The sequence below is a fragment of the Emydura macquarii genome, unplaced genomic scaffold (genome assembly GCF_026122565.2).
Source record: "Emydura macquarii macquarii isolate MOO-44397 ecotype Brisbane River unplaced genomic scaffold, CSIRO-AGI_Emac_v2 contig_3530, whole genome shotgun sequence".
Classification (NCBI taxonomy): domain Eukaryota; kingdom Metazoa; phylum Chordata; order Testudines; family Chelidae; genus Emydura; species Emydura macquarii.
This window is the reverse complement of record NW_027133667.1, coordinates 2041803-2066735: the sequence shown is the minus strand read 5'-3', so window position 1 is coordinate 2066735 and position 24933 is coordinate 2041803. Positions and strand designations below refer to the sequence as shown.

Sequence of the window (24933 nt, the reverse complement as noted above, 5' to 3'; positions counted from 1 at the left end):
CAGACAACCTAGTCAGGCAAAGGAAGGAACCATTCCAGCTCCAGTGGATCTCATAGGGCCTGTATCTATAGTGGTATGGATCCCTGTGAGAAGCCTCTCATATCGGTTAATGGGTCATTCTCAATTGCAGGAGAGGCAGATTCTAACTTCCCACTCAGAGCCAGGATGGTATAGCTATTGCTACTGGAGGAGGGAAGATAGTAGGAGAGTCAGTTCCTGGGGACTTGTCTCTGTACTTGTTGCAGTGCACTGTACATGACAATTCTAACTTAAAATAATGGGCATCAAGTGATCTATTGCGGCCAGAGAGCCCTTGGCAGGATTGACAGAATCTAATGGAGAGAACCAAAGAGTGGATGCTGCCATCTCTGATAGTTGCTAGAACAGCAGCAACCCTAGTAGAAGCAGCAGCCCTGGAGGATCCACTGAGTAGAAAAACAGGTTTCTCTGATGAAAGGCTTCAAATCCTTGAGTTTGTTGTTAACAGGCTTCAAATTATACTGTGTATGCATTGAGAATAGCAGTCTGCTAGCTTCAAAAACTCTGCAGGTTTCTGGAAGGTTAAGGGCAAGTAGTTCAAGCTAGTTAAGGCACTGCTGTTCCTCTGTTAAGTCTCTCATCTCTGAAATTATGTACAATGTGATTAGAATTAGTTCTGCTTCATAGGTCAGGCTATGTCAGCTAGGAGGTCCTTGCAAAAGAAGCAGCAGTCTTCCAAAGGGCTAACCATTCTACCTTTCGAAGACAGGAGATCACAGAAGTCTGTTCCTTCTTGGAAGCTCACAGGTAGCTAACAAACAATAGGAGCTGTTAGCTGGAAGCAGTATTTAGCATCAAAATGGTTAAAAGGTATTCCTCCTCCAGTAGAAGGTAACCAAGCTGCAAAATCAGGTCCCATATTTGCTATGCTACAGGAAGAAATATAGTATTATGAAGTTGGCTGCATGGCTGATGGCAGGAAGTATCAGAGTAGTCTCATGAGTCACTTCAGCTGTTCATGTTGTCGTAGTGAAAAGCAGAACTGGGAGACAAAAACTCATACCAAATGTTGGTCAATCATTGAAAACCAGCCCTTTGGATGCTCTGGAGTGGAACGTAGCAATTATGGGTGCCAGCTCACAGACCAGAGTGCCCAGCTTGGCATTAGTTACTCTACCTTGAGAGTCCAAAATTTGATCTGAGAGGGCAATTGAACAATGTCATGACTGACAAAAGTAAATTATCATGTGGGATACCTGAAGATCGGACATGATTAAGAATATAGATCTGCTAGTCTTGAGTAAAACAAAATCTATTTCCAGTCTGTGAGCCAGTCACATAATGAGAAAGGAACTCAGTGATGGATTGGCTGAGTGGAATCAAGTTGTATTACAGAGTGGAAATTGAGTCACAGAGTAGGACAATCCTGACCAAATATGGCACAGACCCTAAGTGGACCCATTAACTTACAAGGGACATGGAAAAATAGAGTTGGGCATTTGACTGATCCTAAAATAATTGATCTACTGTCCGGTCAAATAATGTCAAAAATGGTAAAATATTTTAAAGCACTAATTTATTAGAACAGTAACAAAACATTTTTTTAATTTAAAAAAAAGTTGCATTTTTCTGAGTTAAAGTAAAAGTAAAACATAATGAAAAGAGGTTCTAAAAAGAATTATTCTTATTTTTAGCAATGTTAGATTAGCATTTAAATGTGAATTTTCAAGATTGAACAATTATAAAAGAAAAATTAAATTAAACAGAAATAAACACATAGCAAAAAGGAAAGTCATTTTAAAATGCTCTTATGTAAGATAGGCATCAGACCAACTTGTCAAGTGTCTTGCTTTTCATTATTTTCATCAGCTTCAGTGTTTCATCTGTATCTTTATTGTCATCATCAAATTCATCAGTATGTCCTTCCTCTTCATTTGCTGAATATTGAATCAACTCTTCATCTGTCATTTTCTTAAATTGTGATACACAGTCACGAACTTCCAAGCACTGGAGGTCTTCAGTCTATTTCTGGTTTTGGAATGGATGATTCCCCAAATCAACCAGTTTTGTTCCACATATGCCATAGTACACGGAAGTGTTAAAAGAATTTCTGCCACTGTAGCTAGAGGTCTAGAAAGAGATGACCCTTTCTATGAGGAAGGCAGCAAGCTGTTTTGATTCATCTGCTGGGACTTCTCTTCACATTCACTTCACATTGTTTTATGATTGAACAGTCTGCGGGTTACTTTTTAAGTTGCTACCTCCATCAGAATTGTGTTTTTTTTTTTTTTTTTATTTGTATATCCGTTAAAATTTGCAGCAGCCACTCTGAGGTCACAAATTGGATCAAATTAATTGTTAAAAAGGTCTTGGTCCTGGATGTATGGATCAAGAAGGAATAATCACTTGATTTTGCTGTGGTATTATTTTGTTTTGGTTTTTTTTCTTCAGCTTCTGTAAGTGGACTGTGTTCAGTATTCTCATAAATATGTTTCTTAATGTTCAGGAACTTGTTCTTGGCATCAGACAGTGTAGAACCATCGTTTTTCATTTTCTGAATGGACTGAGCTACAGATTCAAGCAATGAAATTAATTTTAAGTTGTGCATCCTAAAGCATAGTCAAGAATGTTAGTGTGGATTACGGGGAGGCACACCCAGCTATCCCTTCTTCAGCAGCAGCTGAGTGAAGAGTCTCCTCGCATATTTTAAGATCTTTGAGACATTTATAATAGAGTACAACAAGCCTTATGCAGTGTGGATGGAACTGAGTGCTGTACTAAATGATGCTGAAAAAAATGGCTACTGCCAAAGACTGAGAAAGCACAGAAGACTACAAATTTTGATGTAGACCAGTTTTCCTTTTCCTGCTATTTGATTGCAATAATCTCTTTTTGGCATAGCTGGACACATCACAAGAATGCAAGTTTTCCTCATTTCTATCTAATGTCACATACTCAGAAGAACAAAATTTGTACTTTAGCTTTAATAGTTTTTCCATGTTCATGTCTAGGAAAAAAATTTCCATACAAATGATTTTGACTTTCCAAGTCTGCATAGTTTATTGTCACTGTTATTAATATCTCACTACTTTCTGGAATGCTCTCTAGATTATGAAGTATCTCTTGTATTTTAATCAACCAGTAGTCATTCAGTTCTATTTGTATCTGCTGCTGTTCCAGAAGATATGGGTCAATTAAAATGTTTTTGGGCATGCTGCCCCGTCTCTCCTAGGATGCTTAGAGATTCCATGTCACATGGAGGGAGAAAGGGTAGGCAATCCCTCCTCCCTGTAGCAAACACAATGGGTTCTTAAGCTTTAGCAGAAGGAGGAAGAGAGCAGGAAAGGAGGGGCCTCAATAGAGATGTGATGTCACAGCCCCATCTTTAGCATTGAACTTTTCACATTATCTGCAAGGTTTGGCTGTGGGGCTATATGGGGGAGGTGGACGAAGGGTTTATGAAGGGGATATCTGTTGAGAGGGGAGGAGTGGGGGTTTATTTACATAGGCATTTAATGTGAGTTGTTTGCTTAGCTGAGGGTGGAACAAGTGGTGATGGGGGCATTAATATCTGTGATAATTTTGTTGTTAAGGGAAAGGCTTAATGACTGTGTAACCTTTTCTCTTTGTGTTGTGGGAGGAGGTTTAATGACTGTGAACCCTCCCCCACTCTCTTTAGAGTTAATTTCTGTATGTCTGGTTAATTTAGATTGTAAGCTCTCCAGGGCAGGGACCATGTCTTTTAACTTGTTCAATATGCTTTGTAAACAACCATGTACATTGATGGCCTGGTATACAAACACACATATACAGTGTTCGTTCTAGAAGATTGCAGCCAGTCAAGATGCCCAACTTTCACTTTTTTCCCAAAAGGTAGCATTTGCATGTAGAAAAGGGGTTGATGAAAACATTTAAGTAGGTTTGCTAAAAAATGGCACAATAATGCAATAAAAAAAGGTAGGTTATGTCCTATATTAGGGCAATCTTGCTGGAATATGTGATATTATTTGACCCCGTATGTTCCCTGGAACTTTGAACTAGTTTGTCTTCCTCTCGTCAGTAACCCTGCCTGGGTAGGGTTCTACAGAAAATTGCCAAGTTTCAAGGAAGCTTCATCCTTGCAGCTCAGAAATGGTTGAGGAGGCCATGTAGCCTGGAACTAACAAATATGTCCACAGTTTCTTGCAATAAAGGACTTACAGGACAAGATCCACGTAACAAAGAGCTCAGCATGCATCACTCTTCTAGTCTAGTTGTGAAGTATATGAACCTAAACAATTATATGATAAGCAAATATACACAATATTGCATTGCCAGTGAAATTGACACCTTTCTGTATATTTGAGGATTTGGAGAACCTATTTCTCCTGGTTGTTCTGATGTAAAAACATCCATAGATCCACTAGTATCTACAATTCTGAAGATCCTTGTGTTTCTTCAGACCAGTTTGGAGATGAGCCTGAGTTCTGGTTACATCAAGATTCAGTCTTTCAGTATTGTACACTTTTTCTCTAGAATGCCATTATGAAGGTTCCAGCCTTCTAAAAGCTGTAGCTAAGCTGTAGCTCCATGCTATATGCCCCCTAGGAGTTTGTGCTGGCTGGGGCCATATAAATCTCTCATCTTGGGAAGGTGTAAAATGAGTAAGCTGGCAGCAGCAACAGGGTTGCTGTACCTGGGTGGGGCCCTGGCTTTACTATATAACACTAGCCACTAGGTGGCACTGTTGCACAGCTCTTAGAAGTAAAAATAAGCACCTAAAGCAGCCACTCCATGCACTCTCATCCAACACTTTTGGTAAGCATGCTGTTCTGGAGAGGATCTTGTGTGAGCCCCATGAACCATCATCCCTACAGTTGCTTATGCAGTTTATCCAATCTGAGGTTGAAGCTGACCATGAGTATGGTTTAATGGATCAGACTTTGTTTTGAGAAGGAATGATTGTCAATTTCTCTTACTTTGTGTGCTGCCATTGTAAAGCCACACCCACATTTGAAGGCTTAGATATTGTATTTTAGGTAAGATAGGAAATGAGGCAGTTTTGGTTGCAGAGGTTTATACAGCCTTGCACTGAATGTTTGGATCCACTTGGTGGCATTCAGATGGCCACAGAGTAACTACATTCTGTACTGATGTGAAACTTGTAGCCAGAGTTGTCCATCTCTTAAATGTGTGAATCTGCAGAAGCAATATACTCAGTAAACCTTCCTTTACTATAGGGACTCTTTAAACTTTCACTGTTATATGAAAAATTGTAAGGATATCTTTCAGATAAGTCTGTTTTCAGTTACTTTGGAACATTTACAATGTATTGCAATTCATTGAAACAGAAATACTGTTTAAATGATTTTTGAAAACAGTACCTCAAAACTGCTTTGTATCCTTTTTTTAAAAAAGGAGCCATGTAACATAAATACCAAAGCTAATGTAGGTTTTCTTTAAAAAAAAATACCAAGTGTTTATCATGGGCAACCTTTTATAGTAAAATTAAATCCCCAGATAAAGTGAGGTTTATAATGGAAAAGCTGATGGATTTATTCATTAGTAGACGCCATTATGATTGTTGTTTGTGTTTCATTCCAGTTTAGTATCGGAATTGCTTCAGAGAATATTGAAAAACTGTTACTGTTACTCTGTGGCCATCTGAATGCCATCAAGTGGATCCAAACATTCAGTGCAAGGCTGTATAAAACTCTGCAACCAAAACTGCCTCATTTCCTATCTTACCTAAAATACAAAAAGTATTGTAAATTATTTTAATTTTAAAAGCATTATGATTGTAATGCTTTAATGCTTTAAAGAGTAGGTCTGACCCAGAAATTCAGAAAAATAGTTTAATATCTAAAACTTTAATTGTATACTGTTGCTGTTGGTTTTTAACTAAGTTTAGAAAGGAACAGGAAATTATAACAATCTAAACTTCCTGATTCAGGCAGGTGCTGGGGGAAGACACTGTTCTGATTTGGGAAGCAAAAGTTCAGGGCACAGCCCTCTGAGCAGACATGGATTCCCAGCTTCCAAGACCCTTCCTTTGAAAGGGACATTCATGACCCAGTCTCTCAGGCTATGTCTACACTTCATAATAAACCTAGTCTGTAGAACCTGCACCTGCAGACTCTGTGTTTCCAAGACCACACTTGAGCATCCACACTACACTGTAAACATGGCCTCACAATTGTGCTGATGTATCCCAGGGTTCCCAGCACCCTCGCCTGCTGTAGCTGCTTTAGGGATTGTTTCATAGTGGATTGTGGAAGAATTTGTTCGTCCATCCCACGAGACTTGACCAGAAGTGGTTTGACTGGTTTGAGTCCTCCAACACACACATCTGAGCCTTCTTGGATCCACGTGCTGCCAGCAGTTGAAGTCATCAGCATGGATCCCGACACTATGGAAAAACTCCAGATGATGCTTTCACTCCTGTTTCAGGAATCAGGTAGACTGTCTGTGAGATGCTGGTGGACATTTCGTCAGCAGTATTTGACCTACTGAATGCACCTCTTGGAGGAGGATGCTGACAAGCCAGCCATGGCCAAGCTGATGCAGCTCATGGCTGTTGCCATAACCACACATTCCCCATATGTGGACCAACAGGTCTGGAGCAGGGTCACGAGCACAGACTGGTGGGATCAGATTGTCATGCGAACCTAGGATGACCTGCAGTGGCTCCAGAACTTTCTCATGAAGAAACAGATATTCCTGGAGTTTTGTGATCAGCTTACCCCGATCCTCCAGTGCCAGGATACATGCATGAGGGAGGTCATGTTGGTCCAGAAGCAAAACTGCTATAACCATCAGGAAGCTGGTATGTGAGTACATAAACAGTAATGGGTACTACTCTGTTATTATGTAAGCGTTGGTTGACTACTGCAGTGGCCAGCACAGAATGGGCAGGAAGTGAGAAGCCCTCAGTGCTGAAAGAACAGGTTCAGGACTATTTAGAAAGGCTGGACATGAACAAGTCCATGGGGCCGGATGCTGCAGGTCATTACGCATCACCTGCAGTCAGTGGATCGCTGGTTCTGGTCCCGGGAAACAAGCACAGACTGTGGGACCACATTGTTATGCATCTGTGGAGAAGCGAGTGGCCATCGCTCTGTGGAAGCTGGCAACCCCCGACTGTTAGCACTCGGTTGGGAATTAGTTCGGAGTCGGTAAATCTACAGTGGGAGCGGCTGTGATTCAAGAGTGCAGGGCCATCAGTAGACTTCTTCTATGAAGGGTAGTGACTTTGGATGGGTTTCCCAAACTGTGAGGGGGCTATTGATGGCATGCACATTCCTATCTTAGCACTTGACCACGTTGCAATAGAGTACATAAACCACAAGGGGTACTTTTCCATGGTGTTGCAGGCCCTTGTGGATCACGGGTTGTTTCACCGACATCTATGTAGGGTGGTCTGGGAAGATGCATGACGTGTGCATATTTAGGAACTCACGGCTGTTCATGAACATGCAGGCAGGCACTTTCTTCCCAGATTGAAAAATTAACATCAGGGATGTGGAAATGCCAATAATGATCCTGGGGGATTCTGCTTATCCCTTGCTTCCTTGGCTAATGAAGCCATACACCGGGCACCTTGACAGCGACAAGGAGTGTTTTAATAACAGGCTAAGCACTTGCAGAATGGTGGTGGAATGTGCGTTTGGGCGTTTAAAGGCTAGATGGAGATGTCTCCTTACTAGGCTGGACATGAGTGAAAAAAACATCCCATCAGTTATATCTGCGTGCTGTGTTCTTCATAATGTGTGTGAAGCAAAGGGGGAAGGTTCCCCCAGGGTTCGGCTGTAGAAGCAGAAAGACTGGCCACCCAGTTTGAGCAGTCAGATGGCAGCAATACACTCAGTCAACCGTGGAGCACTTCGCCTTCGGGAAGCATTGAAAAACAGGTTCTGCAATAACACGCATTACTGTTTTCTGTATGTTTTGTGCCATTCCTTACCATCCCCCTTCCATCGATATCAGTACCCTCCAAATTCCTCCTCAAACAAACTATGAATTAATAAAGAGACGTGTATTGAAATGCTGCAAACTTTTATTTATGAGCATTCAAGTCATTGCAGGCAGGGGCAAGTGTTCATTCACAGTTTCAAGAGGTAATGTGGTTGCTTGCAGGACAGTTGTCAGTGGGGTTGCCGTGTCTTTCTGCTTGCCTCCATTGGGATGGAGTGCACCACATACTGCAGCCTGGCCGGTCTCCTCTGAGACCGCTTGGGGGTGGGGGAGAGGGAGGGCAGCAAAACGATAGGTGGAGGGGCTGCAGCGGGACTCTGTCTGGCTGCCACTTCTCCTGTAGCTTTACAAGGTGCCTGAGCATGTCTGCCTGATCCTGTATGATTCGCAGCATCTCCTGCTGTGTACTGCGATCTTGCTCCTGCATTGATCTTCAATTGTTCATGTCCAGTTTCTGGGACAAGGACAACCTCCACGCTCGGAGCTCTGTCTCAATGGCCACGTAGGCGTTCATGAGCTCTCCAAACATGTCCTCCCGTGATTTTTTTTCCTCGATCTGCGATAGTCTTTCTGCAGCACTTCTAGAGGGGGGAGTCAAGGCCAAGGTGTCTACAGAAAGGAAAGAATGGTAACGTTGTGCATTTGTTAGCAGACCGAGAAAACTGAAGCAACTGCAAGAATGTTAAAAGTAGTCCCCTTAGTGTGCAAAAGGCTAAGCCAGAACCGCATTCCATTCCAAGCATCTCAGAAGGGTTGGCTCGCTCTGCCATTACAGAGATGGTAAGCCAGGGGCACTTTACTGTGCTATAGAGGCTTAATTATCTCTAAAAAGCTCATTTCAAAAGTCCTGTATGAGAGGGGTGATCAGGCGCCATGGTTTAATTAAGATGACCGTTTTGGGACGAGATGGCCACACTTGATCTGAGGACATCATGGGTAAATAGTCTCGTCAGATACCTTTGGACAATTATTGAACTGACTCAATAGGACAATAGAAAGGGGACTAGAGAAGTACAGGGTATCGATGGTATAGCTCGGGTACGTTAAACATGTGCCGTCTTTCCTAGGTGCCCATGAGCGAAATCAGTCTCCTTAGGGTAACACAGGAGGAAAGGGAAGATTTGCTGCATGCAGTGGGAGACCAGCATGGCCCTTATGCTGCTAGGTTGTGTTCTGCCATGATTCCGGCTCACTTGACTCGGCAGCGTGACTCGGCAAAGTATCCTACTGTGGTGGAAGAAACAAGTCTGTGCTCCTCCCGAAACCTTGTGCAAAGGGTAACAGATTATCTACATGAAAGTTTCCTTGAGATATCAATGGATGATTCTCGTAGCATACCTCTACGCATAATCTGTTCCAGGAGTAACCCTCCAGTAAAGTCCACTGAGACCCTGAAATCCCCTTCCCCCCATTAAAAAGGCCATTTCAGACATCGTATCAAGGACATAACTGCTAAGAAAAAAACCTCACCAGATGTGCTTTCCCCGGGATCATTATTGCTGTCCTGTGTGTTGTTGGACTGCTCTGGGGTCAGGAATAGGTCCTAGCTGTCTGGTAGAATGAACACTGCTCTCCTGCACCCTGCTCGCCTCATCCTCCTCCTCATCCACGGAGTCCTTGTTGTTCTCCCTGGAGTGGGATCCAGCGGAGGTATCGATGCTGCGTGGCGGCACTGTGGTTTGGTCGCCGCCGAGAATTGCATGCAGCTCCTCGTAGAAGCGGCATGTTTTAGGCAAGGAGCCAGAATAGCTCTTAGCTTCCCTAGCCTTTTGATATGCCTGCCGTAGCTCCTTGATCTTCACGCGGCACTGCTGCGTGTCCCTGTTGTGCCCTTCTCCAACACGCTCTGGGACATCTTCCCATAAATGTCCAAATTCCTTTTCCTGGCTCTGAGCTGAGCCATAATGGACTCCTCGCCCCACAGACCGATGAGATCCAAGACCTCTGGTCGACTCCATGCTGGACCATGTTTGGGCCTTGCAGTCGCCATGAGGAGTTCAGCTACAAAGCTCTCTCCACGCTGGCTGCACAGGAAATGAAAATTCAAATTTTCCTGGGGCACGAGGGGCGGGGCCGTTTCCTGTTTGCGTGGCCATGTAACAGCAGAGCGCAAATGTCCAGAGCAGTCACAACGGGGCATTATGGGATAGCTCCCGGAGGCCATTAATGTCGACTTACGTTACACTCTGTCTACACTGATGCAAAATCGACCCATGAAATTTGAATTATGTGCTACACCACATGCGGAGGTGGTTTTATTAGGTCAACTTTTGCCGCGCTTCAAGTGGACGGAACTAACGTGCCATTGTAGATGCAGGCTTTAGGAGATCGACGTAAGTGACGTTACTTTGACCTCCATTGCTAGTGTAGACCAGGCCTAGCTAAATTGTTAAATGTGTGCTTTAATGTATAGTATTATAACATGGATGAGCTTTGAGTGCCTTACATTTAAGGAACAATACAGAAGTTAAATCTGACTTCTCCCCGGTTCCATTGCTCCCGTTGAAATCATGTGTACATGCATTTGAAAATAGTATTAGAATCTTAACCTAAAGTAGCTTAATTTAAAAAAAATTAAAATAAGTTGTTTATCAAATCTATAATGAAGGGGGAAAACTTTCCTGTTATGGATATAGCCACTATGATTATAAACATTTATTAATCTGTCTTAAACTATTGATTCCCACCACATAGTCAAATAATTGCATTTGTCATAAAATGCAGTTTATAATTTTTTTCCTGTTTGGGAAATTGGATAAAATATAAAATGCTGACCCTGCCATAATAGAATTTTGACATTTTTTCCTGTTCTTGGAATAGACATTAGGAGTCTGTTTTATATTTTAATCAGGCTTTTGAATATTGTCCATATCCTCAACTTTCTCTATACATGGCTTTAATTTTTTTCCATTAAAGCTTTATTCCCAGAAAGAGTACATGTTGTAATCTGTTAAATAAATTATGTACTGTTTTATGTCCATTTTATTTCACCAGTAACTCTTTTAATTGGAAAAGAAATGGTCCTGGAGTATCTTTCAGAGCAGCGTGACCATGAATGTCACATAACATACATCTAATTAGAGTATCATAATTCTTCAAGTAAAGTCTTTAATTTTTTTTTTTTTTTTTTTTTGCAGCCCTGCCTTACTAAAAATTAGAGTATCTTTCTTACATCAAATCAACTAATAAGCACCCTTTAAAACCAAACTTACAATCCATTATGTTTTGATAATTCTTATATTTCCCTCCAATGACCAAAAGAGTTAACATGAAAGTAATTTCTTTATTTTGCTGGAAGAGCTCTCCAATAAATCAAAAGATGGAAAAGCATGCTTTCACATTGTTACCCATTATGTTGAAATTATACTCTTGGGTCCAAATCCTATAAAGAGAGTCATGCAGACTGACTACTGTTGATGTCAATGGGACTGTAGGTAGACACAGGTGTTTATCCAAGTGGTTCTCTTGGCTTGAGCAAAGCCCAGCTGTATAAAAATAAATTATTATATCTATAACCTGCCCTTGCTATTAGCAAGAAATATTTGCAAGGTAGGCTACCAGATTCTATAGAATATAGTAGATATAGAAGTTCTGTCACTTAAGTTCTACGTTGTTATTTTAAAAGTGTGATTTTATTATAGCTGGGGCTGGTAGTGCTTCATATTATAAGGCTGCCTGATATTTCCCATTATAACACCCTGTTTGCAATTACTTACAACTTTGCTAAACTTTAAACATTTGGCCTGAAATTCTGCTGAGCAAAATTAGAAGATCTTGGACTGGAAAACCTGGTAATTAAAACCACCTCTGAAGAGTGGAGATACTACTTGGAAGGGACCTGCCATCTGATCCAAATGTTTACGAACCATAAGAACAAGGAGTACCTGAACAGGGCCAAGATCCTACACCAACAACAGTTCCAGTGGGCCCTATTCTCCTGCAGTTCAACTTTACCTTTACCTACAACCTTGGAGCCAGGAATGATCAGGCCAACAGATATTGGTGTCTGGAAGACCACCCATAAGGCCCCAGTCCAGAACCAGCCCACATTTTCAAGTTCATAATTTCCTTAATCCGACTGGCTGCCAGGACCTGCCCACGCTCATCTGCTTTGCCTTTCTCTCTGGAATTGTGTCCAGTGAGTTGGCTATTATCAACGAAGAAATGCACAACAGCCAGGAGGGGATCACATTCATAAGGGAGTGCTTCTGTGTTCCCTCCGGATCTGTGAGAGCAGTGATTCTCCAACTGTGCCATGATTCCTCTCTGGTGGGACATTTAGGGTGATATAAAACCCAATGGTTAGTGTCCTGTGTCTTCTGCTGGTTCTGAATGTGTCCCATGATAGAGACCTTTGTAGCTTCCTGCAAGCTGTGTGGCTGCACCAAGATCCCATGTCAGAAACCTTGCAGTGTCCTCCAACCTCTAGACACCCAATCTCGGTTCTCAGAGGTGATTTCCTTGGACTTTGTGGTGAAACTACCAGAATTCAGTGGTTTCATGACCATCCTGGTTGTGGTTGATGGCTCAGTTAATTCCCTGCATAGGTTTACCTTCCACAGAGAAAACATAGTCCATCTTTATGGCCTTCTGAATCATAGCACCTCCAACCAGGGCCCCAGTCTATTGCCCTCTTCTGGCATGAGGCCCTGTGTTTGTTAGGAGGCCATGCACACCTATCCTCTGCCTACCTTCCTCAGTCAAATGGCAAAACAAAGAATCAACCAACAATCCTCCAACAATATTTATGATGCTACATCAACCACTGCCAGCATGACTAGTCTTTACTGTTTCCCTGTGCAGAGTTCTTGTACAATAATGCAAACTATGCCTCCACAAGCCAAAGCCCCTTCTTTATCAACTATGGGTATCACCCCTCATTTCACCTGTGACTGCCCACATCCTCTCCCAATCCATTTCCCTCAGACCTAGTACAACACATCCAAGAGTAGATGAAGGGACAATTTGATAAGGCGAAGGGCTACAAAAGTCACGTGGACAAACAAACAACAGGATCCCACCTACATGATAGGACAAAAGGTATAGCTTTCAACAGAACACATCCTCACGGACAGACCCTCTCAGAAATTAGACTATCAATTCCTTGTCCAGTCCTGGATTCAGCAACAAATCAACCCAGTCACTTTCAAGCTCCAGCTCCCTTGGTCTCTTAGAATGCACCCTGTATTCCATGTCTCACTTCTAAAACCATACACCGAGAACACATTTCCCCATGGAACCCAATTACTGCTTCCACTAGCACAAGTACAGGGTCAGGAGGAATACATTGTACATGAAGTCCTTGAATAATATCAAGCACGGCAAATTATGGTACCTGTTGATTGGGAAGATTACAGCATAGAGGAACGGACTTGGGAGCCAGATGAAAACATTCACACTCTCACTCTGGTTCAGGCCTTCCACAGGAACCACTCTGAGAAATCTGGACCCTTGTTGCCTGGAGGATGCACATAGGGAAGAGGGTCTCAAACCTGAATCCACAAAGTTAATGGTCTCAGCCACACTCTAACTCTCTATCTGGCAGCCTGCTGGTAATAACTTACTTGAGACCCATATAGCCCAGCCCCAGTGTGAGGCTCTGCCCATGAGGTCCGATTGGTGAAGTCCCAGAATGACTGATTGGATTAAGAATAGCCAGCAGGCCCAAACACCTGAGCTCCACCTTGCCCCAGATTGCATGCCTTGTGGTTCCTGCTCCTGATACCTGATTCTGCTACCTTCTTCTGCTCCCCCAGCTTGATCTCCTGGTATTCTGAGCTGGCTTGACTCCTGACATCTGACTCATGGTTCTGATCTCCAGTTTGTCTCTTGCTTCTGATCTGACTCATGGTTCTGATCTCCAGTTTGTCTCTTGCTTCTGACCTCCCGGAATACCGACCCAGCTAATCCTTGACTCCTGTCTTGTGATTACAGACTTTGGCTCTGACTAGTAGGTTTCGCCACCCATGACCTTTCTGTGTCTTCCCCATTTGTGTCCCACCTCTTTCTGACTTTCTCTTTTTGCATCTGTCTCCAGTTGCCTTCTCCTTGCTTTGTTTTTCCCTCCTTCTGTCTCTTCTCTTCATTTGTTTTCACTGAACCATGGCGAAAGTTGTGCTTATCAGGGGCAGAGTTTTTTGGTGGTGTGAGGAGAAGAAAGTGAATGGGCAGAGCAGGTACAAGGCCTATGTCTGATTGCTCCCTGTACTGTCTAAGCTGCTCTTTTCTTCGGTCTTCTGAGCATCATATGGCTAAGACAGGAGTGAGTGGTGGGTGTGGGAACTGGCAACATACCTTCCATGTGATCTGTACACTGCCCTTTCATGGTAAGGAGGCAAGTCTTCTTCAGTCAGTCAGCTGCCCAGGATTTTAGGACTATATTCATGTAGGGCTGTTTTTAAAATCTCAGGGAAATCTTGGAAATAACAGCATGACTTGCAAATATACTGTTCTCTTACTACAAAATATGAAGCAACTTCCTAGTTCTTATTTACCAGCAACATGGCAAAATGCTTATGAACTTTTTGCATACCTATGTGCACTCATTTTCTATTGTATTTGGTATTTGATACTGTAGAACTGCTCTTACGTCTTTGAAGATGTGATAGGTAAATGAATTTTTTTATGGACTGTTGTTTAAACAGACATTTGAATTTCAGCTTACATTTATACATTCTTTAACCAACAACTTCTTCCGTACAAATTCATTAAACCCATAGTTTGGTCTAATTTCTACTACAACGTATTATGTATAGTTTGATTTTATTTTGTGCAGCTTTCAACCATTTCATATTCTCCATTCCAGCTTTCTGTCAATGCAGCCTCTCTTACCCAAAGCTCAGACTATCCTTCTCTCCCAACATTGACTCAAAACACTTGGGCTCCTGGCTATATAGCAAGCTCCATTTTCAGAGTGACATGTGACCAGACTCCTGACCTCAGCTTTCTTACATAAGTTTTTTTTCTCCTCTATCATGCCTTCAGCTTACCTCTAGAATGGGGAAAATCTTTGCCCCACAAGTTTGCATCTCCAGGGAAGTGCCAGGTTCCTTTTCCTTTCCCTACCACTAATTTTTGAAGCTAGTAAGTGTCTTTGAGTGACAGTCAGAGGACTCATTCTCCCATAACTGAACCAAAAGAGAAGGAGCTGCTGTAAAGCGTTCTCTGGCTGTTAGCATTAATTTGTCATATATATAAAATGCACATGTTTACTCTAGTGTGACTGCCATTTCAGTCACTGAAGCCTTAATTAAATTTACACGCTTTTCCAAAATATATTAGTTATCCTATTGATAGTGGCCCTTTAAAAAAATACTATGAGATAATATTTCAAATCAATTTTCAGTATTAAAAGTAACTAGAGCAGTTTTGTTAAACTAGTTTTTCTTAACCCATGCTTTGTTATACTCAATGGGGTGTATTGTCATTTTGGGCAAAAGCTGCCATTCTCCCATTCATTCTTCCCACTGTAATAACTTATTTATCAACCCCTTCCATATATATATATATATATGGGTAAATATTATAGTTAAAATAATACCTTTCCCTTTATGGACTGAGTAGAGGGCATATTCTCTAACTACAACGCTTTTGATAGTTTAGCCCTTCTGTAATAAATTTTAAATCCGTTCATGAAATATAACTATTGAGGTAAAATCAACATTTGGGCAATGTATTCCAGCCTTGAATTAAACCATATCTCACAACAGAGAGTATTCTATTATAGTGTATTCTGGTTCAAAATGAAATAAGCTATGGCACAGTGTCTTAATATAGTCTACACACTCTTTAGATCAACACTTTATACTTTGGCCTGGTTTTATAAATTCTAGTTGAAGAATGAATAAACTTTTCCTTTCATTGCTCCAGCTAGAATTGTGTATATCTGATGGGGACCTGGAATTCTTTTCCTGGAAAGGAAGGAGGAATATGTGCAGAAAGATTAAATGAACTTTACTTCAAGTAGCAAATATCCTCAATTGGCTTAAGGTAGAGGCTAAGAAAAAAAAAAGTATTGAATTTGGTTTTATTTATTTTCTAGAAGAAAAACTGCAGAGTAATTAAGGGTCAGATACAGTAGGTAAATATTTGTGGGAAACTAAATGTATCAATAAACCTGCGTTGTGGGGTAAGTCCACCCTGACTTCCCTTTGGTTAGGGCACAGGGTGTTGTGTTCCTGTGGCTAAGTCCACCTGACCACCCACAGCCTCAGGGTGATAAGGTCTAGTGGCATGAGTCAGCACAGCTGGCTTTCCTTGCAGAGCCATGTCACCTAATGGCCACAGGGACTAGGGCAGCTCCCAGCCATGGGGCTGGGTGGCCCAATGGCCAGAAGCAATAGGGTTGCCCTGAATTGCAGGGCTATGAGGCCCAATGGTCAGAGGAGGATGGGCCACCACCCAGCAGGGTGGTGGCCAGGGTAGAGGTACCCAAGCCCTCCCTACTCCACCAGGTCCCAGCCTAGAGCCCTGTCAGAGGTGAGTGTATTCGCTAGTGGGTCAGCATGGATCTGGCTGAAACACGCTGATCAAGCTCCCAATTCTACAACCAGATCATTGTCTAGTCCCTCTGGGATACTTCCTACCCTGTCTGGCAGTGCCACGCTCTATGAGTCTCCTGCATGTCAGCTGGCACAGCTCCCAACAGCTCTGTCTCCTTCTGGGCTTCTGTGGTAAGCCAGGTATCCACCTGGGCCTCAGTGCACCTGGCGTCGGGTCCCAAGCAGCTCCCAGTTCAGGGCTTACAATGTGTGTCCTCCCTCCTCAGCAGTCTGCCCTGACTGAGCTGGGCTGCTCCCTTTTATACTGAGGTTCCAGTTGGGGCATGCCCAGCCAGGGGCAAGGGGGTTTGGCTTTCTCTGCTAAGGGTAAGGGGTTAACCCCTTTTTGTCCTGTGCAGGGTAAGTCCACCTGTCACACTACCTTTCCCTCAAGAGGGTACCTGGTAGGTGATCCTCCTCCCTTGTCCTCCTCCCTGCTCACTCTGGAGAAAAAATCTGCGTTGGCATGCGCCTTATCTGATCAATGCAGCATGTGGAAATTGTAGGGCTGCAGGGAGAGGTACCACCGCGTAATGCAGGTATTGGTGGCCTTTAGACTTTTCAGCCATCGGAGGGCCATGTGATCACTGATCAGCTGGAAGATGTTTTTTTGCAGATAATATCATAGACCATCTACTACCTGATTTACAGCCAGGGCTTGTTTCTCAATGGTTGAGTACTGAGTCTCTCTAGGGAACAGCTTACGGCTTAGATAGAGAATTGGATGTTCCTCCCTGTCGGTTTCCTGCGATAGTATGGCCCTGAGCCCCACCTCCAAGGCATCTGTCTGTAGAATGAAGGGTTTCATGAAGTTGGAGTGTGCCAGGACCGGTTTCTGGGCCAGCTGCTTCTTTAAGGCCTGGAAGGCCATCTCACATTTGCTGAATCACTGGACCTTTGGGGCTGTGATTTCTTTGTTAGGTCCAAAACAGCAGTTGTTTTTGCTCATAAGTTTGGTGTCAGAGGTATTTGACAGTACCCTTTCGCAGGTCTAGCAAAGATAGAAACTCCCCCCCTCATTCGAGGAGTTCTACACCTGACATCAGGAAGGCGTCAAACCATGATATGGCATTGACCTTCCAGAAATTGATACAAAAGCGAGGGGTCCCGTCCAGTTTTGGGACTGAAATCGTCGAGCTTCGCCACTTGCTCTGTGATTCTTCCATCACTCCCAAATCCAACATAGTTTCTAATTCTGTCCCGATGGCATCCCACATTTTCCTTAGGAGAAGCTGGTGGTTGTCATGCACCCTCTATCTTGGGATGGTAGCAATGTAGTGGTTTGTGATCGTTGTCTGCCCAGGGCGAGCTGATAAAACATCTGGGAAGGCCTGTACAATCTACTGTAGTTGCCCTTGCTGCTCGGGGCTAAATTCAGGTCCTGTTGTGACCAGTCCTGACTTCAGTGGCCCCTCGGCTAGAGATTCTAATTCTGGCTCCAGGAGGAGAAAGGGGTTAATGAGCAGGCCTTCCATGGCCCTCCAGGCCTTTAGTAGGTTGACATGGTACATGCAGGTCTCTTTCTGCCTCCCTTGTAAACAGATTTTGTAATCCACCGGCTCTACCCGGCGGATGTACTTGAAGGGGCCCTGCCACATGGCCAGGAGTTTGGATTCGGAGGAAGATAGGAGGAGCAGGACTGTCTCCTGGTTTGAAACCGTAACTTGTCCCCCTTGTTGTAGTGTCATTCCTGCCCTTGATGTACCTGCAGCAGTTCTCCTGAGTGAAGGCCCTGAGTGTCCAGAATTCCTCACGTGGTTGCAAGACATAATGGGCCGACCTCCTGATCTGAGTCTCTTGCTCCTCCCAATCTTCTATCAGGAGGTTGAGGATGCTGTGAGGCTGCCTCCCATAGAGGAGCTTGAAGTGGGAGAAGCCAGTTGATGCTTCAGGCACCTCCTGCATGGCAAAGAGCAACGTGGGGAGTAGTGTTTGTCAATGCCGTGATTGTCTTCCACAAACTTATGCAGCATTGCCTTCAAGGTCTTGTTGAACTACTCTACTAGCCTGTCCATTTGAGGGTGATACAATGAAGTCTTGAGAACCCGGACATTCAATAGGAGGTATAATTTGGCCACTGCAGCAGCAGGGATCTAGACGAAACACACTGAATAGCTTCCGATTATACAACCAGATCAATGTCTAGTCCCCCTGGGCTAGTTTCTACCCTATCTGGTAATGCCATGCTTCACAGGTCTCCAGGGTTGTCGGCTGGGGCAGTTCCTGACTGCTCCGTCTCCTCCTGGGCTTCTGCAGGCAGCCAGGTATCCTCCTGGGTCATGTCATGCTTGGCTTCTGGGATCTGGGGCTTCCGTTGATCCTGGGCAGGAGCTTACAATGTGCATCCTCCCTCCTTGGTGGTCTGCCCTGATTGAGCTAGTCTGCTCCTTTTTATAGTGATGCTCCAGTTGGAGCTTGTCCAGCATGGGTGAGAGGGCATAACTTCCTCTGCCCAGGGTACAGGGTTAACCCCTTCTTGTTCTGTGTGGAGTAAGTCCACTCCATCGCAGCCTGTGATAAATGTATCTCTATACATAGATATTGGACTTTTGTTGATTTGAATTAGCCAAACTCTTCATTTAAATGCTTGAGAAATATATAGTGTTTTTACATAAATTCAGGATTTCTGAAAGAGAGCTCAGTCCAGCTAATAAAGACTGCTAACTTTAAGTGGTCCCTTGACCTGTTTGTCTACCTTATGATCTCCATGTTCATTACAGTATTTATGGAATGGGCGTTACTACAATTATCATAGCACCTTTCTCATTGACAGTAAACATTGCTTCTGGAGATACCAGTTAAAGACTGAAGGAATATGCAATTTGGCATGAAATTTCAGGAGACTTGGCTGGCATTCCTAGTATGTATCTCCTTCAAAGACAGAATTTTCTTCAGCAATGCTCTGCTCTTACCTCTTGACAACTGCATTGGATGATGTTTTTCCTTTGAAATTTTCCATTTCTTGCACTTCGATATGACTGGCTTTTGGAGCAAAGGGTCACCGCCACCTGGGAGACTTTTTTTATTCTCTTCTGTCTAAAATCAAATAGCCCTATGGGGAGACTGATTTCACATGGGGGTTTCCCTTTGTCTACATCCGAGCATTATACTTAAACATCCACAAAGCAGATATTTATTCATTTTGAATTAAAGTTTGCAATTTAATGTAATACATAAAACAGTTTTGACCACCATAAAATGAATGAATCTGTAATCTACAAACATTGAGACTAAGGATTGTGTGGCAAAGTAGGGCCTGAGTGGCTGGACAGAAGCTGTAGGAGACTCAGGTTAGCTTCTTTAGGGTTTGTAATTTATTTACAGGAGTCTCATTCAACTGGATTAATTCAAAACAGCAAAGTCACTGGGCATATTCCCTTCATGCAATATAAATAAATCAGGTCTTATATATTTAGTCAATGTCAGTCCTTTCTTTCTGCCCTTCACCTCCCCTCACTCTCAGCCTTTTTACCATTTTTATTGTTTAAGGTGTGAGCCTGACTATGCTAAATTACACTTGATGGAGGCACTTCCAGGGACTTTGTAAACTCCTGTTGAAACTGAATGCACAAAAGAAATGTAGTCTGGAGGGTTTTGCCAACTTGTACGCTTTCTTGGACTTCAAGATAATATAATCCTGAATCCTGACAGGTTTTCTGTAGAATCATTTTTCCCAGTGTTTCAGAATCCTGAGTTCAATGTATCAGAAGCTTATTTGCGTGTGAAACTTTCTTTAAAAATCAGAGATGTAGTTAGCCCATCTGCTGATAAAAGTAATTTCTTGTCAACATGATGTAACATACTGACAAATATGTTCAAAACCTAGAAGTTGGGAGTGACCAAAAGGGGGAAGCTATGTACAGAATAAGTACTCTTAGGCTGCATAGCTTGGAGCATCAAAGACTGTGAAAAGCAAATTAAATTTAGACTTAGGTCAGTCTCAGATAAACTGACTAGATGTCCTGATTTTATAGGGACAGTCCTGATATTCAGAGCTTTGTCTTATACAGACGCTTATTATCCCCCACTCCCTGTCCTGACTTTTCAAACTTGCTATCTGGTCACCCTAGTTTCAGATTAAAGGCAAAATCAAAATAAAGAGCTCTTTGACAGAGAAGCCACACATTAACTCAGCTGGAGCAGCATCCAAACCAAGTCTGAGTACGAACCTGCTCCTTCAGAGTCTGGTAGAGAAGGTACCAACTGAAAGGTTTTGGAGGCTGAGGTATTGATGTTCATGTGCTAGCTACTACCACTGCATCAAAGGATCAAAAAAATTTGAGTTGTGGAGTTCTACCCTGTGTTGTCCTGAGAACAAGAGATCTTGAAGTGATTTTTCTACAGATATTTTTAAAGAATGGATCCTGCCTGCTCCATGTTAACATGGAATGGTCTTTAGTCCAGTGTCCCCACACTTCACTACCAACTGGCAGCTCCATTTTGAGCTAATTAAAGATCTGAGGGTAAAAATAACCCTTTACTGGAAACAGTAAAGTTGAGAAGGGAAAAAATCAACAAAAGAGGAATATAAGTTGATTGAGGCTTGAAGGAAAAGATGAGAGGACCAAATACTGAAGAGAAAAGGACTAGAAAACAAATAGGCATATTAATGAATGCAGAGGATTAAAATAATGGCTAAAGTTGCCAAGCTACTGAATCCCTTTTTTAAAAATTGTCTCTGAAGTAATGAATACTTTTGTATAAATAGTTGATTTTTTTATAAAGTGAGTAAGGGAATACTTGGAGAAACCATGGGACATAATCAAATCAGTAGGCCTGGAGGACATGCAACCTGAAGTGATAAGAGAATTGGAAACAATCTATTGTGCTAGGCACTGTGCAAACCTATTAAGATATGATGCCTACCTCAGAGCTTCTGTAGCACATAGTCTAAGGAGTGCTTTCCATCTTTCATGAATTCAAAACTTTAATGTGTGTAATTGGGAACAAATATGCCTTCTTTTCTGGTCTTTCTAAAAACCCTGCTGGACTGGAGCCCTACTTTAACAGATTAAAGTATGTATCTGTTATGTCAAAAGTGTATGGATAATTCATAGTCAATTTGCATTGCTATATGTGCCCTCTGATTTGAAGGAATGTTTCCTACTCTGTCATGGAATGGGAAACTGTACAGCTTTATAACAAATATCAGTGCTCACCTAGTCTCCTTGGCAATCTGTTATTTTAGTTAAATTGAAAATAGATTGGTTGCTGGAAGGGCTTATGTGAAGCAGAAATATATTTGGAAATAAAGTGTTATGCCAAATAAAATGGCTCAGTTCTCCTAGAACTTTGTCACACACTCATGAATTATGAGCAAAACAGAAAAGATGTGGATTTACAGAAGATACTTTTATCAGACCTTTATTTGCTATCAAGATATTTCCTCCTTGTCTTGTAGATCAGAGAGTATTGACAAATGTTGAATTCATTACCTTTTTATTTTTCCTTTGATTTTTCTAATCTTTAAATTTTTTTTAGTAAACCATTATGTTACAGGATAGTATTTAATTGCACACTGCTGTTGATTTAAAAGATCAAAGCTGTTCTTTGAACAGTTTTGATTAACTGTGAAGATTCTGTGTTCAGAACGAATAGGTATATTAAAGCATTGCCAAGATTAATGTGGGGATGACTCTATGCCTATTTTCAGAATTGCAGGGGGGCGAATTCTATCAACAATCAAGATGCACTTGATAAAAGGCCGGAACAGTGGGGATCCATTCTGTCAAGCAGCAGAGGAAGTTTTACAAGATTTGGATTTGAGGATTAAAAATATTATCAATTCTCAACATGAAGCTGTGACTGCTAGCACCACTGGAATCAGTCCAGCCCGGGTAATGGGCCTCCTTTTGTTCTCCTATTATATAGCTTTAAAAGAAAGCCAATGTCTTTTTTAATAACTTGAAATATAGTATAATCTTTTCCCCATAATACAGAATAGTGTCATTTCCTGTGTAGCATAGTACACTTAAATTTGTTGAAAGACTCTTTAAATCCTTTAGGATTATAGTGTGGTTTTCAAAAAGCCATTGTACTTCAACTAAAAAATTCTTACATTTAAAATTATAAATCTATTAAAATAACCTTTAAAATGCCACTTATTGTTCCCATGTATAACAGAGTTTGTTAAATATTAAATATTTGTAAAATAACTCGTCTGCTACTAATATGAATACAGTTAAATTGTAATTTAAATTCTCAGACAAAATCAACCTTAACTGCATGTTAACATAAGAGTACACATGAGTAATTTAGGATAAAATACATCGATGACATAATTATCTCAAGATCAATCAATATAAATGCAGGACATTCTAAGTTAAAGTCTAAATTTGAATTAAATCCAAACTTATTAAGGTATAGAAATGCATACCCAAACAACCTTAACTCTGCTTTGTAGTTACCATGCAATAATCATATGATTATTTGTGGTCCCAGATTATATTAGTGATTTAAACTGATTTATACAGGCTTATTAGATTTTCTCTCTGTGTCTCTCCCTTTCTCCCCTCTCTTCTCCCTCCCCTTCTCTGCCTCCCCCCCCCCCCCCCCAAAAAAAAAAAAAAAAAAAAAAAAGGGGATCACTACAAAGGGTTACTTAGGTGGTGAAACTGAGTGATTTCCATAATTTAACATATTTGGATTTCTTTTAAATTTAATATTAACTCTGAATTTTCCTGGTTTATAATGCTTTGTTTTGGGATCTCTTAATATGCAGTGTAGTTGCAGTGTAGTAATATGTAGTTTTAGCCATATCGGTTCCAGGATATTAGACAATGTGCGTGAGGTAATAAGCTTTTTATTGGACCAATTTTGTCTGAAGAAGAGCTTTGTGTGGCTCAAAAGCTTGTCTCTCTCACCAACAGAAGTTGGTTCAGTAAAAGATGATATATCATCCACCTTATCTCTCTAACATCTCTGTAATGTATTTCACCTTAGATTACTGATATGTACTCTCAACCCTGACTTCATCTTCACTTCAGCTTTGTCTGGGAATTTTCTTTTTTTTTAAATTCAGCTTTTATACATGAGCACTAAACAAAGTTAGAATGCTACCATTTGATATCCTAATGATTTGAAGATATGCCTTAAATTATTTTCTAAAGTTTTAACTTTTTATGGCTACATTCATCTGTATGGACTGGCTGCTTTATGCCACTCTGAGGCAGCACAAAGCTGCTAGAGTGTATATTCCATTTTCCTCCCATCTCCTGTCCCCCCTGTTTCTACTTTATGCACATCCCTACATTTTCCTGCGTAGTTTCCCCTTTACTTCTATCCTCCACATTCTCCATACATACACATCCTACTTCTCCGTCCCGCTGACTCTGCATGTGAACACTTTCCTCCTCTATCCTGCCCTCTGAATATTCTGGTGCAACAGGTAGCTTTTGAAAATAAATATTTAAGATTAATTGTCACTGTTGATTTTCATAACTGAAAGTTTTTATGCCAACAGGCTTCTGCATGAAATCTTATCATTCTGAGAAACTCTCAAAGAATTGCTATATCAAAATGTCTATCATCTCCTATTGTTCTTAGTGGGACTGATGTCATAGGCTGATATCACCTATCAACATGGCCACAATTTCCCTTGTGCTCTATGGGACAGAAGCCAGAGAAGATAGTGGCATCCTATATTGTGAGGAAGTGGAAAGGAATACTCGGGCCCATTGAGAACAATGGGAAATACAGGCCCTTCTCTAAATGGACTCCTGAGGGCAGCCTGTAATTTCAGTCTCTTTGAGAACAATGGGAGATTTAGCCATTTTGAGAGCGCTGTTTGCGGTGAGACACTCTGTAGAAGAAAATTATTCTTTAGTATCTGCTGAAGATATGTAGTTATTAAGAATAATAGGGGCAAAATAGCCATTAATCCTTGGGGAAAAAAATCAAATATAGCCTATGGTTATGAATTCAGTGAGGTTTTTTAACTATATGGGAGACATGAAGTGTCTATTCTGTGAAGATCTTTTGGGACAAAAAAAGGCCTGACACCGAGTGCTACCATTTCTTTTAAGACTCGCTAATAGGTTTCATTATAAAGTCTCAGATATATAGGGTTTTTTTATTCAGAGTCATGCTGTGATTTTGGAGAGGATATGCTTTATTTTTCATATCTTATAGAGGTTGAATCCCTCCCTTAAGCACAAAATTCAACTTCATTTTAATTATGGAGCCACAACTTGTGCCTTCACAATGTAATCTTGTTAGGAAGGCTGTATGTCTAATTCACTTCTGAATAAAACATACCTGAAAACAGTTCCTTTACAGCAAACAGATACAAAACTTTTATCCTGACAATATTTTTCTTTGCAATATCTGGTGTGACAAGGTCAGACCAGATGGTTATCGGAGAGTGCTAGAAGGCCTATATATCAGCCCCAGGATCAGCAAGTCCCTTTTCCCCTGGTAGCTGAGCAGGGGTTACTCCACGTTAATTACTACACCTGGAGCC

General features: G+C 41.7%; 1 protein-coding gene across 2 annotated transcripts in view; it reads left to right on the top strand.

Moving 5' to 3' along the window:
* Positions 1-24933, top strand: part of PARPBP (PARP1 binding protein) — an 80403-nt gene that overhangs the window by 30563 nt on the left and 24907 nt on the right. For both annotated transcript variants that reach the window (XM_067536137.1, XM_067536138.1), the window contains one exon: positions 22126-22309. In XM_067536137.1, the coding sequence (XP_067392238.1) occupies positions 22126-22309 (184 nt within the window). The remainder of the gene's footprint in view (positions 1-22125; positions 22310-24933) is intronic.